Genomic DNA, 14,502 nt, shown 5'->3' on the forward strand with positions numbered 1-14,502 from the left:
TGAAATCTTTACAGCTCTATTTGTGCTCTCCAAGCTGTTATTTCATATAACTGAAGAACTCAGTGTTCCCCTCAGAAGAGTTTGAGTACTGTAATATGAAATTTGTTCTCCTTCTGTTACGTTCTGGGCCTTTGTCTTTTTATCAGAAAAGTTGGATCCTATAGCACCATCTCAATCCCATCAACTGTGCTGCCAGTAATGAAAGGTCACATTTAAGATTTACAGATAGCTGAAACAAATGGAAATGGATGCCTCCAGGCTACTGCTAAAACAGTATATTTATACTAAGCGATATTATGACTGCAGCTCTGCTTGAGGAAAGCCACATTTCTTCAAAAAGACTCTTCAAAGATCTTCAGACAATTTACATATTCAATAATCCTTGGAAATATTCCAAAATCATGTCACTTTCTGATGCTGTAATGCCTAGCCAACATCTAAGACATAACAGCATACTGAATAACACATCTAAAAGCTGCAGGATAGCACGGGACATGAAATGAGGGTGGTCATCAAAGGAAGCATTGGTTGAAAGCTGACCAGGCAAACCAAGCCCTTGCTGTGTTTTTCCTATGCACTGTCCCTAGCACATTGAGAAGGTACCTTTCTTTCTGTATTCACACAGATTCATTCAAAAACTACTCTGGCTCAGGTTTTCGTTGCAGTGCTTACATTGAAAGGAATGAGTGGACCCAGAAATGTCGACTGGGTAAAAAATACAATTGTATCAGTGGGAACTAATTCTAATGGACACGTTTCTCCAGAATTGCATAGACTGCATAGACACAAATGAAAAAAAAAAAAATGTAAAATAAAAAAGCAGAAATTGTTTTGCACTCATAAATTCATCCCCTGCCTCTGTATTCTTCTATTTTAAATTTGGACTTGACTGTTCCAAACATAAAAGAAACTACCTTGATGTTTACTTCCACAAGGTGACACCTCCAGTAGGTGCAGGCAGATAAATGGAGCCTTGACAGTGAAAAAGAGACAGCATCTGACCTCATTTATGTAAGCATGAATCCAAAACAACTCTTAAAGCAACCCACAGCATTGCTCTGCATTTTGACAGGTGCTTCATCTAATTTGCATCCCAAAGTTTAGATTTTTGTTTATTAAAACACATCATTCAGTCTTTCCTCTTTTCTTTAATGCTGAGTAGACAGTAATTGGAGAAAGAAGTGCCTACATCCGAGGTATTAATTCTTTACTCTAGCTGCTCTGGGTGGTCACTTCTCCCTGATGAAGGTCAATGGGAACAACATCGTACGTCAGAACAACATAATGGAGGAATAGACTGAATCCTCTTAATCCACAGTACAAGGGAATTTGCAGAAAGAACTGAGCTGCCTTCAGGATGCATTGTTAAAACTCCTCTGACAGATATAGATAGCTATACTAAAATTAAAGATACCTTCATAAAACCGGATCTTGTCTCTTAGGATCACCATGCCTTTTGTGAGCAGCTGATTCTGTAAATAAAATATAAAGTTACTCAACTGTATACTTCCCTCTAGCCACCATATTTCATACTTTGATTTTTCTTAGTTTCTGACAGTAGACAAGGTTTCATTTTGATGATCAAATACAGGAGGACTTTTCTTGCCATGTCCAACTTGCTTGGGACACATTTCAAATAATGCTCCAGTCTCCTACTGCTTGCAGGACGCAGCACCCACTCTGTGCAGTGCAAAGTGCTCCTTGAATTCAAGTTGCTGACTCACACTGCATATATTCTGTCTTGTAAAGGAATACTGCTTCAATAGACAATAGGTACCTATGACTAAACTGTCTTTTCTAGGAACTATACTTACAATGAAATTAGTTGCTTTATTCAGGAATTTAAATTTTAAGTTACACGTGAATGTCTGAAATCTACTGAAAGATGGTAGTGCCGTACAAAAACACTGACTGCACAAGGCTACTACAAGCACTGGGCCTTCACTATCTAAATGTGTATATGAACCCCAGATCTCACTTACTCATAAATAACAACAGAGAAGTCGATGGAAATCTCTAAATGGTTTCAAGTGACTCCATACTGGCATTTAGAGCAGGTGAAAGGATTTTGCTCAGTACTAAATTAAAAAATAAATCTGATTTAAATGAAAGAAAGCACACACCTACCTGTAAATATTCAGTGAAGAAGGATCCCAGTTCTGTTTTCAATAACTGCCTGTATAAAACGAATAAGAAAAGGACCTCTGTAATCAACAAACTGTATTAGCTGCATGCTGTATGGAAAAAGGGAAGATACTAATAACAAAATATTTTCATACAGCCTGTCAATAATGATTAACTAAAATTCTAACAAACAGGGCCAACAACACTAAGACGCTCAACCAGCTTTTCTGCGAGGTGCAAAATACCTGCTGTTCTTTTAGACGGTTCATTGCATGAACACATATGATAAGAAACTGAAAGAGGATGCATTCCATCCTACATCTAACTCTATTTTAAAATGCCTGAGCTGTTCTCCTTCTGTGCCAGGGTTGGACTGGTGTCTGGCATTGCAAATGTGGGAGAAGTCTTGGCTTTCTGTCAACGTGGTTGAGCCAACAAACAGGCACATAACAGAGCTGAGGTGTGCTCACAGCCAGATAATCTGTTCTGTTTAACTCTCCAAAAAGAGCCATGACAAAATGTTCAGAGAGAAACCTGAGACAAGATGATGTTCTGCAGGTTTTGTTACAAGTATGAAATATGGCGAGTTTTCTGAAAGGGGTCATGATCTAAAAATCAAGTCAAAATCTAAAGACCCACATCCCCTAGGCAACTCAATGCTTTGATCACTTGTGTAGTTATGTAATTACACATTTGGTAGCAAGTTATCATCCACCCCTTTGGGTTACATCTTTAATAAAGAAATAAGTAATTAAATTATTATAACTAGTAACAATTTTCTATTAGCAGTGTGACTCCCATCTACAATAATCGCCAAAATAGATCCAGGGAACTACAGGCCAGCAGCCAGTGTGATCTCAGTGCCAAGGAAGGTTATGGAGCAGATCATCTTGAGGGAGATCACATGGCATGTGCAGAACAACAGGGCCATTAGGCCTAGCCAGCATGGATTCATGAAGAGCAGGTCCTGCTTGACCAGCTTGATGTCCTTCTATGATCGAGTGACCTGTCTGGTAGCTGAGAGAAAGGCTGTTGATGTGGTCTACCTAGACTTCGGCAAGGCTTTTGACAAGCCCATGGCTTGGACATGTACACTCTGCTAGGTAAATAACTGGCTGGAGGGCTGGGCCCAGAGAGTGGTGGTGAATGGAGTTAAATGCAGCTGATGGTGCTGGAGGACTTCAAAGAATGTTTAGATATTGTACTGAGGGACATGGTTTAGTGAGAAATATTGGTGGTATGTAGACAGTTGTACTAGCTGACCTTGTAGGTCTTTTCCAAACTTGGTGATTTTATGATTCTATGACTATATGCACCTGGACTGCTTGACACTAATCAGCAGCACAGTTACATTAACACCTCTGGTTACAGGGTAGAAAAATTGACAGCACAATTAATGCGTCTTGCCCTTTGAATCCCTAATAATACAGACACTTCACACTGCTTAATTAATTTCTAGTGAAACAGTGAGGCCCTCAGGCCACAACAGAGCGCTGCTGTTTGAAGTTCTCAGCACCACATTCATTTAAGAGATCCACAACAAAACTGGACAGAAGATATTGCTTGCTCTTTATTCTTCAATCTTAATTTAATTTCCTTTAACAAAAATCAATTAGGTTGTCATCTGTCAAAAGCTGGAAAATTCAGATTGCTGAGTAAATTTATCTAGATAAGTGGATGTCATAGTGGAATCCAGGTAAAAAACTGGTTAAAGCTATACGAGATCACTGACCAGACAGAAGAATTCAAGTGCATCTGATTTTGCTGACAGTCATTATGCAGTTTTATGATGCTTGTACATCACTATTATCAGACTTTCATTGCCTGTTTAATGACTTCATAAATTAATTTGATAGTAAAAATGTGCATAAAATACACTAAAATAGCTCCTGTCTTTTTTTATCTTCCTGTTGCTGATTCCTTGGTTCGTTTTGAGATTCTCTTGAAACATTACTCAGTCTAAGACAGTATTATAACTGATTACAACTTTCATAGCAATTAGATTATATGTAGCAAATATAAGGATGTGATTTTACTGGATTTGAACTTTTGCTACAAAAGAGGAAACACCACCAAAACGTGCTGTGTTTGCACCAAACCATTATCTTCAAACTCAAAAAAAAGGGAGCTATAAATGTGGCTTCATCTTAACACAGGATATTGTGCTTCCTTTGCATTTCCCTTACTTTAGTAAGTGAGACTGTGCAGACTCGTACCCATTGATCCTTATTAAGCAATCAGCACATAAATAATCAGAGTATAAAGACTGTACATGTGTATTCAGCCTAGGAAGCTATATGTAAGTATTTGCCCATGTACATGATACCTGGTAATTGAACACTGTGACATTCCTGAGTCAAAATGAAGGTGCACAGACATCACAGGTGTAATGAAAGTGCTCAAATATTAACACTTGGTCTGTGAGTCAATTGGGTATTCAAGGTTTAACTATGAAAATATTCCAGAATCTACTCCAATTAGAGTGTCAAAAAAAAACCTGATTTTACCATTCAGTAGATGCTGAAAAAGCTTATGGACACTAGGTTAATGATAATCCAAACACTCCCATACTCAAATTTTGCTCCGTGGAAGTAATGGTGATGTGTTTCATTTTGTTTATGTACTTCTTAGGCAAATGCATCTAAAACAGTCTTAAGGCAAACACAGGCTTGTCCCAGTTTTGAGGTCATATTTATGAACTAGATATTTTTACACTGAATACTAGTATTAACCAAAATAAAGCATTTTGAATTAAATACCAGTAGTAGTAACTCAGATTCTTTTTGTATTTTTGAAGTTGGTAGTTTCTTTGTTATGGTTTGAGCTAAATTTAACTGAAGAGAAAGGTCTGAGTTGCAAGTCAGGAGGTCTCACAAAGTTAATAACTGTGATCAGCAGTACAATGAAGAAACCAGCAGGAGTGCAGCTTCAAGAAAGAGGCCACATCTGGACGTGTATACAAACAGGCTCAAAAAATACCACTATCATGCTTTCTTCTACAGACAGAGCTTTCTGTACTCTTAGTCCATTTGCTGTTTTCTCATCTTAGAATTCCATATGAATGAACTGCATGCAGGACACACACCAAGAAGCTTCACCAAGAAGTCCAAGCAATCACTGAGAGAAAGGGTGGAATTTGGCAATGAATTAAAAGGATGTTCAAGCTGAGTAGAAGTGAGAGGAAACAACCTCTAGGCTCCTTTAAGTAACCTGCTCTTGCTTTCCAGGCTATAAGGAGAAGGTCATACATTTACTGAACATGATTCTCTCTAGGGGCTGGATTTTATCTGCTGGGGATCAAATACCTGGGGCAGGGACACAACTGTGTGAACCAGCCACAAAAGCCATGCTGCAAGCCATTACACATTCACTCACATCGCAAGTGATGCTGCTGATGTCTTGTTTCTGGCAGCACCTTTCTATATTGGTTAGATTTTATAATATTTTGTCCGTCAGTTCATGTGTGAGTCACCAGACGTAGTTCCTCCCAAAACAGCAAAGCTGAATGATCAGCCAAGATGACAATGCAGCAGTATTATTCTTACGCTAACAAAGGAAATGGGCCTATCATGCAGCAGCATAATCCATCACAAACTGGGGACAAAAAACAACAGTCTTTTGTAGTCAGCTTGCCTGTTCTGTTGCCTCTGATGTTACAGTTAAACACAGCTGTATTAGCAAGTATCACAGGGCCTACACTCAGGTGAATGAATGCAAAATCTGAGTACTGCTCAACAGGTAACAGCTATTTTACTTCTGTTTATTGGTCCATGCAAGATTATACTTGTCTCATCAGCGGATAATTTCCTTTTCCTCTTCTGTTCCTCACCAGCAGACAAGCATCCCGAGGCAAGTGCAATGGACTGGGAAATCTCAGCCCAGAACAACCATTTTCTGTCATTCAGATGAAGCTGGAGAATCCTAGCTTCACTTACAGTAATGATCAACCATTATTCCAATAACCAACTCAAAATGATTGATGGATCATGCTAACTGACAGCCATCCTACAAAATCTATTCTCTGAATGTCATTTTCTCCCCAGTGAAATAAGAAATAACTGAAGAATAAGTTTATTTTAATTTCAGAAAGACAAAGAAAGAGGAAAAAAGAGAGAGCTCACTGGCCAAGTGCAATCTGCCTGGACTTCTTTGAAGATACTCCCACAATTATCCAGACTGGGCCAGCATTTTCTGGATATTCTATAGGTATTGTCACACCATGGTGCACAGACAGAACAGGAATAATTATGAAGTGATAGGGAGTCATTGAGGATTTATCTGAAGGCAGAGAGGGAATACAATAAGCTGTCTGTCTTTTGTAAATGCAGCTTGTTTTCCATTGCTTACTCTTCAAAGCAATGGGATGCGTTTCTAAAAGGAAATGTCCTACCTTGCTCTTGTCAGTGAGACTGAGTTTAGTAAATAATAATAGATGTTGCAAATCCATGTTATTAGCTAATGGGTTGGTAGATTTTTCTTTGTAACAAAAACTTAAATGACTAAAATGATGTGATTTTCACCTTTTCTTTATACAAAGAAAAACCCAACAGCCTACAACATTACACGCTTCACTAGTCTGTATTTAGTCTATTGCAAACAGTATCAGCACAGCATGAGGGAGAAACAGGAGCCTTAAGTTGTGTTACTCAGTTCGCTCTGCTGAAAAGACAGCTTTATAGCATCTAGAGCACATTCAGTTCACACAGAAGGAGAAGCTAGATGGAAGGAACTCCTAGGCACAATGTCTTCCCTTGTCCTGTTGCATCGAGTGCTTGGAGGTTTTACATCCTTCGTGGATGCAAAGGAAGCACCTTAGAGATAGGCTCAGCACCAACAGAAAGTATAATTGCAGTGGTACAGAGCTGCATTGCTATGCGCTCAGGACGGGAACCTGGTTTTTCCTTAGTTTCAAACCAACATAACAAGATTCAGAAATGATCCATTCTCCCCATAACTCAGCCTGCCCTCTACAGAAGGAGGAACCCAGCTGTCTCTACACATCAAGGTGCTGCACATCAGCACATCTATTCAGCCAATCCTCAATGGATTGTACTGACTGCAATGACTACTGGGGAAAAAAGAAAAGAAAACAAAACTAGACAAAAAAACAACCCACAATATTTCTGTAGAAGATTTCAACTGCAAGTCCTAGCAAATTGTACTGTGCATGCCAGCTAATAACACCTTGTGTAGAGCTGAGTCACTTACCTGACTCCTTCATTGAGGTTGTAAAGTTCATGATCGGGGAGACCCTTACGCTGGAACACGGCTATTACTCCATTGTGGATACTGAAAGAGGACAGGAGGAGTCATTAGCACCAGAATATTTGCATTAGCAAACCAGCATTTGTCAAGTCTGGACACTGAACCTGAAACTTAATTCACGAATAAAGCATTCATTTATTAGAGCAGGGTTATTGGAATCTCAAAAACGATTAGCTCTTTATAACATATAAAAGGCAGAAACACTACACAACTATAAATTTTGAGGCAATTTAATCTATCTCTCGTTCGTTTTCAAGAATGGAGCGATAGAAAAGGGGCAGTGTTTACAGCAGTAGCCATTACAGAACATTGTTCTGGTTCTCAAAAATTTGTGCTCTTGCTCCAGCTAAAGGCAAACCAAGGCTGCATAAAAAGAACAGCAGGTGGAGAGTTTCTGAGGCAGACAGCAACAAACGGAACTACATGCTAACCATCTGTCCTACAGCAATGCTCCCTTTTCATTTTCAGTGATGTATGTAACTGTTCCGAAGCAGATGTTTCTTATTGGTGGTGATTTTCTTCTGTAATGAGCCACAAGTGAAGCTATGATTGAGAGAGGCAGAATTCTCTAGCTCAACAGAAAGCCACATCTCCAGCACTGTCTGTAAGTGGAGCACATGGCCACCATCCCCACAAATACTAAGATGCTGAATGACAAACCCCTGCAAAGTGTTGCACATTTTACAGAGCAATCCACATGCGTGGCAGAGATGCTTACCAAACCCACGAATTTAACAAGACCACACCTCAAAAGGTTACTGAAATGAGTTCAAGTGCTTCAGGATGAAGCCCTGAAATGCTCCTGAAACACAGAATGCAATTAGTGTGATGACACATCAGTCTAAATCACTGAGCTGAGGTCTGAGGGCAAAGGTAAAGAATTGCTAGTGAAAGATGAGACCAAGCCTGTTCCAGTACAAGCAGAAGGAAGGTAGAAGTCTCCTTCCCTTTCCCATCCCAATTCCATCTATTTACTGCTTCACAGCAGACTTCATCTTTGATTCCAAAAGAAAAGAACACTGATACAGTCTTCCCATCTGTTAGCTAATCCCCACTCTTGTAGATGCTTGGCAGTTTTTGCCACATTTAAGCATGGAGCTAAAATCCTCAAAATACCAAGGGCTTTAAGGTTTCAGCTGGGATGGAAGGACCACCTTCAAGCAACCCCATTAAGGCTGAGTTCAGCCTTTACTTGACAGGCACACAGATTTGTCTAGCCAGGAGGTATGAGGATTTCAGACTGCCCTATCTAGTGACAAAGAGATGAAGTGAGTTCTCGCATAAGGTCTCCAGACAGAGACAACCTGATTCTCACTGGTCTCAGGAGGATTTCCAGGTGCATTCAACAGCATCCTGCAAGGCCAAGGGATCACTGCAGTGTCACGGCTTGTGGTATTTTCTGCTTAGAAGAAGATGCAGAGGGTTAGTGGGAATCGCAGAGACCCACATCAAACTTCCTCAGGTCCACAATAAAACAAGCCCTTCTAATGCTTCCTGGAAGCAGAGGAGCGAGCTGGCAGATAGGACTGGAGACCCAACAACACCAAACAGCAAAGAGAAGCTCAGTTGCATTCATCTGTGGGTAAAGGACATCAAAAATGGCAGCTGAAGGATACAACACACGGGGAGAAATGCACAAGGAGATCCAAATAGGAACTGCTATTGTCTTCTCTCTCTTGGTGCTAAGCACACCCACACACGCAGCAGCCACCCTTTTCCCCCATGCACTTATGTGCACAGACACAGACATACATGATAATCTAACCCAGTTTATTTTGGCTGGCTCAAGCAATCACATTCCATTTACAACTATCTGAAAATTGGCAGCTAAATGTCTCCAGTATATAGCGAGGTGACTCGGGTATTTTAATATTATGAGTAATATGCAAAGCACAATTAATGTAGTGAATAAAACAAGCAGTCTTTACACGCTCTTCTGATTCGGAAATGAACTTTGCAGTTCCTGCCATCCTTCTGCAGAGAGGAATGACTAAACCTCTCTCCTAGAAGCCAGTATGCTCTCGCTTTCTCTCTGGCACTTTTCTAAACGAGAGGGAGGTTTACTCTTTCCAGCCTAGCAGGTCCATCATAATCCCTCAGAGAAATAACACAGAGAAAGGTTTTTTAATGAGAACTATGAGTTGCAAGCACCTATAAACATCCTAGTGATGACATTTCCATCTGCCTGGGATCCTCCTTGCAGTGAGGGATGGCTGCCTAACCCACAGGACAAATCTTGGCCCTGCTGCCCTGCCTTCCCATCCCAACCAGCAGTGCATTCATGCAGGATGCAGAGATGCAATAACAGTGTGGGCACACCCCCGTGGTCTGCCCCTCAATGTTTGCTCAGCATAATACAGAGGAGTCAGAGAAAGAGGAATGCTATTGATCGTGTAAGCTGGTGTCAGAGTAATAAAAAGCCGTAATAAATCCTTTCGGTAAATGTAAGCTAATGGGAAAAAAAAAAAAAAAAAAGCCAGCAAATCCAACTGTGCTTAAAGTAATGCTATGGTTTCCTTAATGAGTGATTGTTTAAAAGGGTTTAGTCAGATCAGTACAACCTCTTGGTGCAAAGAAAGCCTGAGCTGCTGCTTACACACAAGAGTTCTGCAAGATGCTTGAGGTGGGTGGATCACTTGTGCCTGCAACCAACCTCCATTGAGGTTTAAGTCATGATGTACATAATTAAACTTACATTTTAATGATTATGCTAAATTGGAAATGCTTTGTAAACTGCCTTCTTTAACTCTTTTACATTATGAAAGTTAATAATGGGTGTACTCATGCACTGATATTACTGTGAACACCATCCCTGGAGCTGAAGTGCATGTAAATGTGTGCTCAAGGTGAAGAAGAAAGCAGCACAGATGACAAGAAGCACAGAGCCTAAAAGAAAACAAAAAATGGGTCTGTTCCCAAGCTACCTATACTCGGTACCAAATAAGGCTGTAATCTCCAATCAAGACAAGACCCCATATGATTTTAAGCCCAGGGTTAGGAATGTTTCTGGTTTGCTATGTTGCACCAATGGACGCATTTTCCACATAACTGCCCACACAACCTCCTAGTCCTGCATTACTGTGCTTTCTCCAGTTTAAGGAAACGAGCAGTTTCATGCAGAACCCAATCAGTATCTTCTAGTAGAGAAGGGGACTGGAAGACACTGTGCACCCGAGCAGTAAGCATGTGAAACATGCCACCATACTGCAAGAGAACACAAATCTCTGGGTTACAGAACTATTGCATTTTTGGAGAGTACAGTATTAATTCATATGCCAGCTCCTCAACTAGCAGGACCCGGGGGGCAAACTAGACCAAGAGCTGCAGCACTCAGCCCTGGCTTCCCCACTGTTTACATTAACATGGAGGGATATGGAAGATGCAAATCTCTTTGTGTTTGACACTCACTGTTGACACTCTCAGCCACCCTAATAGTATAAGTGCCAATGCAGGGAGGGTGGGGCTTATTTTTCTGATTTATACCTGATAGAAAGCCCTTGCCCATGCAGCTCACTATCACCAACACACACACTTTGTTTGAGTCACTAGCTGAGCACCCAGACACCACCACTGCCTTTTGCCCCACTGCCAGCTACTCCAGCCCTCAAATACCCCCTGTCATTTTTAAGAATCCAAAAAGGAAAAACCAGTGATCAAAACACTGTTCTCTGTCTCCCATAACAACCTCATATGTAAGCTTCAAGTGTGGGACAGATGAATGGACAGTGAGGTGGACCGAGAACAAGCTAACCAACATTGCTCAGAGGGTTGAAATCAGTGGCACAGAGTCTGTTTGGAGGCCTGTGGCAATCAGTATTTCCCAAGGGTCGGTACTCAGCCTGGTCTTCTTCAATTATCTTCATCAGCGACGTGGATGAAGGGATAGAGTGCATGCTCAGCAGGTTTGCTGATTATGAATCTGGAATGAGTGGCTGATACACTAGAAGGCTGTGCTGCCATTCAGTGAGACTTGGACATGCTGGAGAATTGGGTGCAGAGGAATCTGGTGAGGTTCAACCAGAGCAAGTGTAGAGTCTAGACCTCAGGAGGAGTAAATGCACACATCACAACAGGATAGGAACAGACCTGCTGGAAAGGAGCTCTGCGGAGAAGGACCTGGATGTGCTGGTGGATAACAGGTTGACCAGGAGCCACCAGTGTGCCCTTGTGGCTAGGAAGGTCAATGGCATCCATTGCAAAGGTCAATGCATTAAAAAGAGTGTGACAAGCAGGTCAAGGGAGGTGATCCTTTCCTTCTACTCTACCCTGGTGAGTCTACATCTGAAATACTGTGTCCAGGTTTGGGCTCCCCAACAAAGACAGGGAATTTTGAGAGAGAGTCTCACAGAGAATCACAAAGAACACTAGGAGTCTGGAGCATCTCCAGGAGGAAAGGCTGAGAGCCCTGGCACTGCTCAGTCTGGAGGAGACTGAGATCTTACCAATATTTATAAATATCTAAAAGGTGAGAGTCAAATGGATGGGCCAGGCTCTATTTAGCATGGCTCAGCAAGAGAATAAAGGACAATGGACATGAACTGGAACACAGGAAGTTCCATCTGAACGTGAGGAAAAATTTCTTTACTTTGAGGGTGACAGATCATATGTCTCAGAGAGGTCGTGGAGTCTCTTTCTCTGGAGATACTCTGGACACTTTCCTATGTAACCTACTGAACCTGCTTGAGCAGAGGAAGTGGACTAAATGATCTCCAGAGGTTCTTTCCAGCCCCTACAATTCTGTGATTATTAGACTCTATCAGATCAGAAGCAGTTTGCCTGCAGAGCTGAGAAACAACTGCAATAAGTGACTGCCTGTTTGATCCAACCAGACCACAGCCTCAGGTTGGGACTGCCTGGCAAAGCACGTGGTGTGGCCCAACATATTACTTGTGCAAAGCATACAGGTGATTTTTGTTCTCTGAAGCAGTCATTAGGTTCATATGCAAGCAGCATGTGTAAAAATATCACTGCACTTTTTATTCAGGGTTTGCAAATTTCTTTAGGTGAAATTGATGAATATAAACAATATCACATAAATGATCACTCTCTGCTAGCATCAAAGAGTTAAGAGAAAATGTTTTTGAAAGGGAATAAATGACTGAGGGCTCCTTTTCCTTTGGACAGTATTTGGAATAGATGATTTGCAATAATTAACCTGATAAAACTCCTTGAGGACACCCCAGCTCCAGAAGATACACTCATTTTTCTGAATTAGCTTAATTCAACCTGGACAATCCCACTTTCAGAACAGCTTCAGTCCAGCTGGAACTCTACAGGCTTTGTCCTTGTCAAAGGAACATTGCATCTGCTAGTCCACTGATGTCTCTCAAGTTTCTAGCCAAGGTAAAGCAATCTGCAAAGCGGGATAGGCTGTAATTATGCACCAGATCATACAACTGAAAGTAAGCTGGTCTGCGAAACTGTCAGCTAAATAAATACTAAATACTGGAAGAAGGAAGTTTTCCCAGTAGAAGTAGCTATTGCCATAAAAACTATATCTATTGAATATGGAATTGGCCTGGCATGTTTTTTCCACTAGAGAAGCCTCACCGTGATCTGAAAAAAAAAAAAACCCACTCACATTTCATTAGGAGATGAAATGTGGTTCCTGTGACTGTAAAAATTACTTTACAGGAAGTTATTGCACACATTACAACCCTATAAAAATTACCCCAAACCATAAAACTCTGATTCTGCATGCCATTTTGGCTTTACTGCTGGCATCACTGCCACAACAGGCATCTCATGTTTGTACTCTTTGCTTTTCCATCACCACCTCCTACTCCTTCACACTCCCCTTGACTTCCCCATTTTCACACAGCAAGAAGACAGAAGCACCTTCCACTGGAGGTTCTTCCACAGCAGAGCCTGGACAGCATCAGCCCTATCTGGGCAGTCTGTGCTGGCTTGCTGAGAAAGAAAAACTTGCTGCATTTTATTTGCCCCAGCAGCAAGCCCAGGATTACAAACCCTGGGTTTCTTGGTCCGATTGGTTTAGTCAGCACTCAGCCCTCAGCTTTTGCCTGAAGCAGAAGAGGGCGGGGAGTGGGGGAAGGAATTGCAGACAATTCTAGTGAAAAAATCTGAGCTATTTTAATCCAATGCAAATTCTGTGAGCTGTAATGAAACTGCATTGTTCCACTATGTTGCTGCGGGTTGCTAGTTAACATGCGACCTGTGAGTTGATGCACTGATCTTCTGTGGTTCGTGGGAACGCAGGCTCGGAAGAAGCTGTGATATAAAGCCTGATTTGCAGCTCATCACCGATTTCTCATGATCCAGCAGCGCCAAGAATTTTTACAGCACTTCCATTTGGAGGTCATGGAAAGGTATTACAGAGGAAGAAATTGTCCTTGCCTTCAACAGGCACTGCATTCCCCCTTGCGAGCCCTGTCATTAGATTTCAGAAGGCAGCAGTCTCTGGGCTGTGAGGCAGCAGAGGGGATGTCTCTGGGCAGCCGGGCTGCAGATCACAGAATCACAGAATCACAGAATTACCCGGGTTGGAAGGGACCTCAAGGATCATGTAGTTCCAACCCCCCTGCCTAGCAGGGCCACCAAACATACACATTTACTAGATCAGGTTGCCCAGGGCCCCGTCCAACCTGGTCTTGAACACCTCCAAGGACGGGGCATCCACAACCTCACTGGGCAGCCTGTTCCAGGACCTAACCACCCTTCTAGTAAAGAACTTACCCCTAACATCCAACCTAAATCTTCCCTCCTTCAACTTAAAACCATTTCCCCTAGTCCTGCTATTATCAGCCCTTTCGAAGAGTTTACTCCCCTCCTGGGAGTAAGTTCCCTTCAGGTACTGAAAGGCTGCAATGAGGTCACCCCGCAACCTTCTCTTCTCCAATACAGATAACACAAAAGATACACAAAGAAAGATACACAAAGCCTGATGGCCGAAGAGGGACTGCAGGTCCTTGGCAGAGATGGCCCACCATGACTGAGCAGTTGTCCACAGAAGGTCCCACCAGTGTGACTGCATTTTGGACTAGCTCCATCTCAAAGCGTGACACCACCAGCTCCACGCGGGGCAGAGCCTGCCATGAGGCTGTGCTTTCCCCCTCCCTAAAACCATTCATACTACACTGAGTACTGCCTTTC

At 41.9% G+C, this 14,502-nt stretch overlaps 1 protein-coding gene across 19 annotated transcripts in view; it reads right to left on the reverse strand.

The window, feature by feature from the left end:
* PRR5 (proline rich 5) overlaps window positions 1-14,502 on the reverse strand; it is a 69,367-nt gene that overhangs the window by 23,979 nt on the left and 30,886 nt on the right. For all 19 annotated transcript variants that reach the window (XM_015870299.3, XM_085544048.1, XM_015870282.2 and 16 more), the window contains 3 exons: window positions 7,333-7,413; window positions 2,128-2,176; window positions 1,415-1,472 (listed from right to left, as the gene is read on the reverse strand). In XM_015870299.3, the coding sequence (XP_015725785.1) occupies window positions 1,415-1,472; window positions 2,128-2,176; window positions 7,333-7,413 (188 nt within the window). The remainder of the gene's footprint in view (window positions 1-1,414; window positions 1,473-2,127; window positions 2,177-7,332; window positions 7,414-14,502) is intronic.

This window comes from Coturnix japonica, chromosome 1 (assembly GCF_054131305.1).
Source record: "Coturnix japonica strain WE chromosome 1, WE-NBRP24, whole genome shotgun sequence".
Lineage (NCBI taxonomy): Eukaryota > Metazoa > Chordata > Aves > Galliformes > Phasianidae > Coturnix > Coturnix japonica.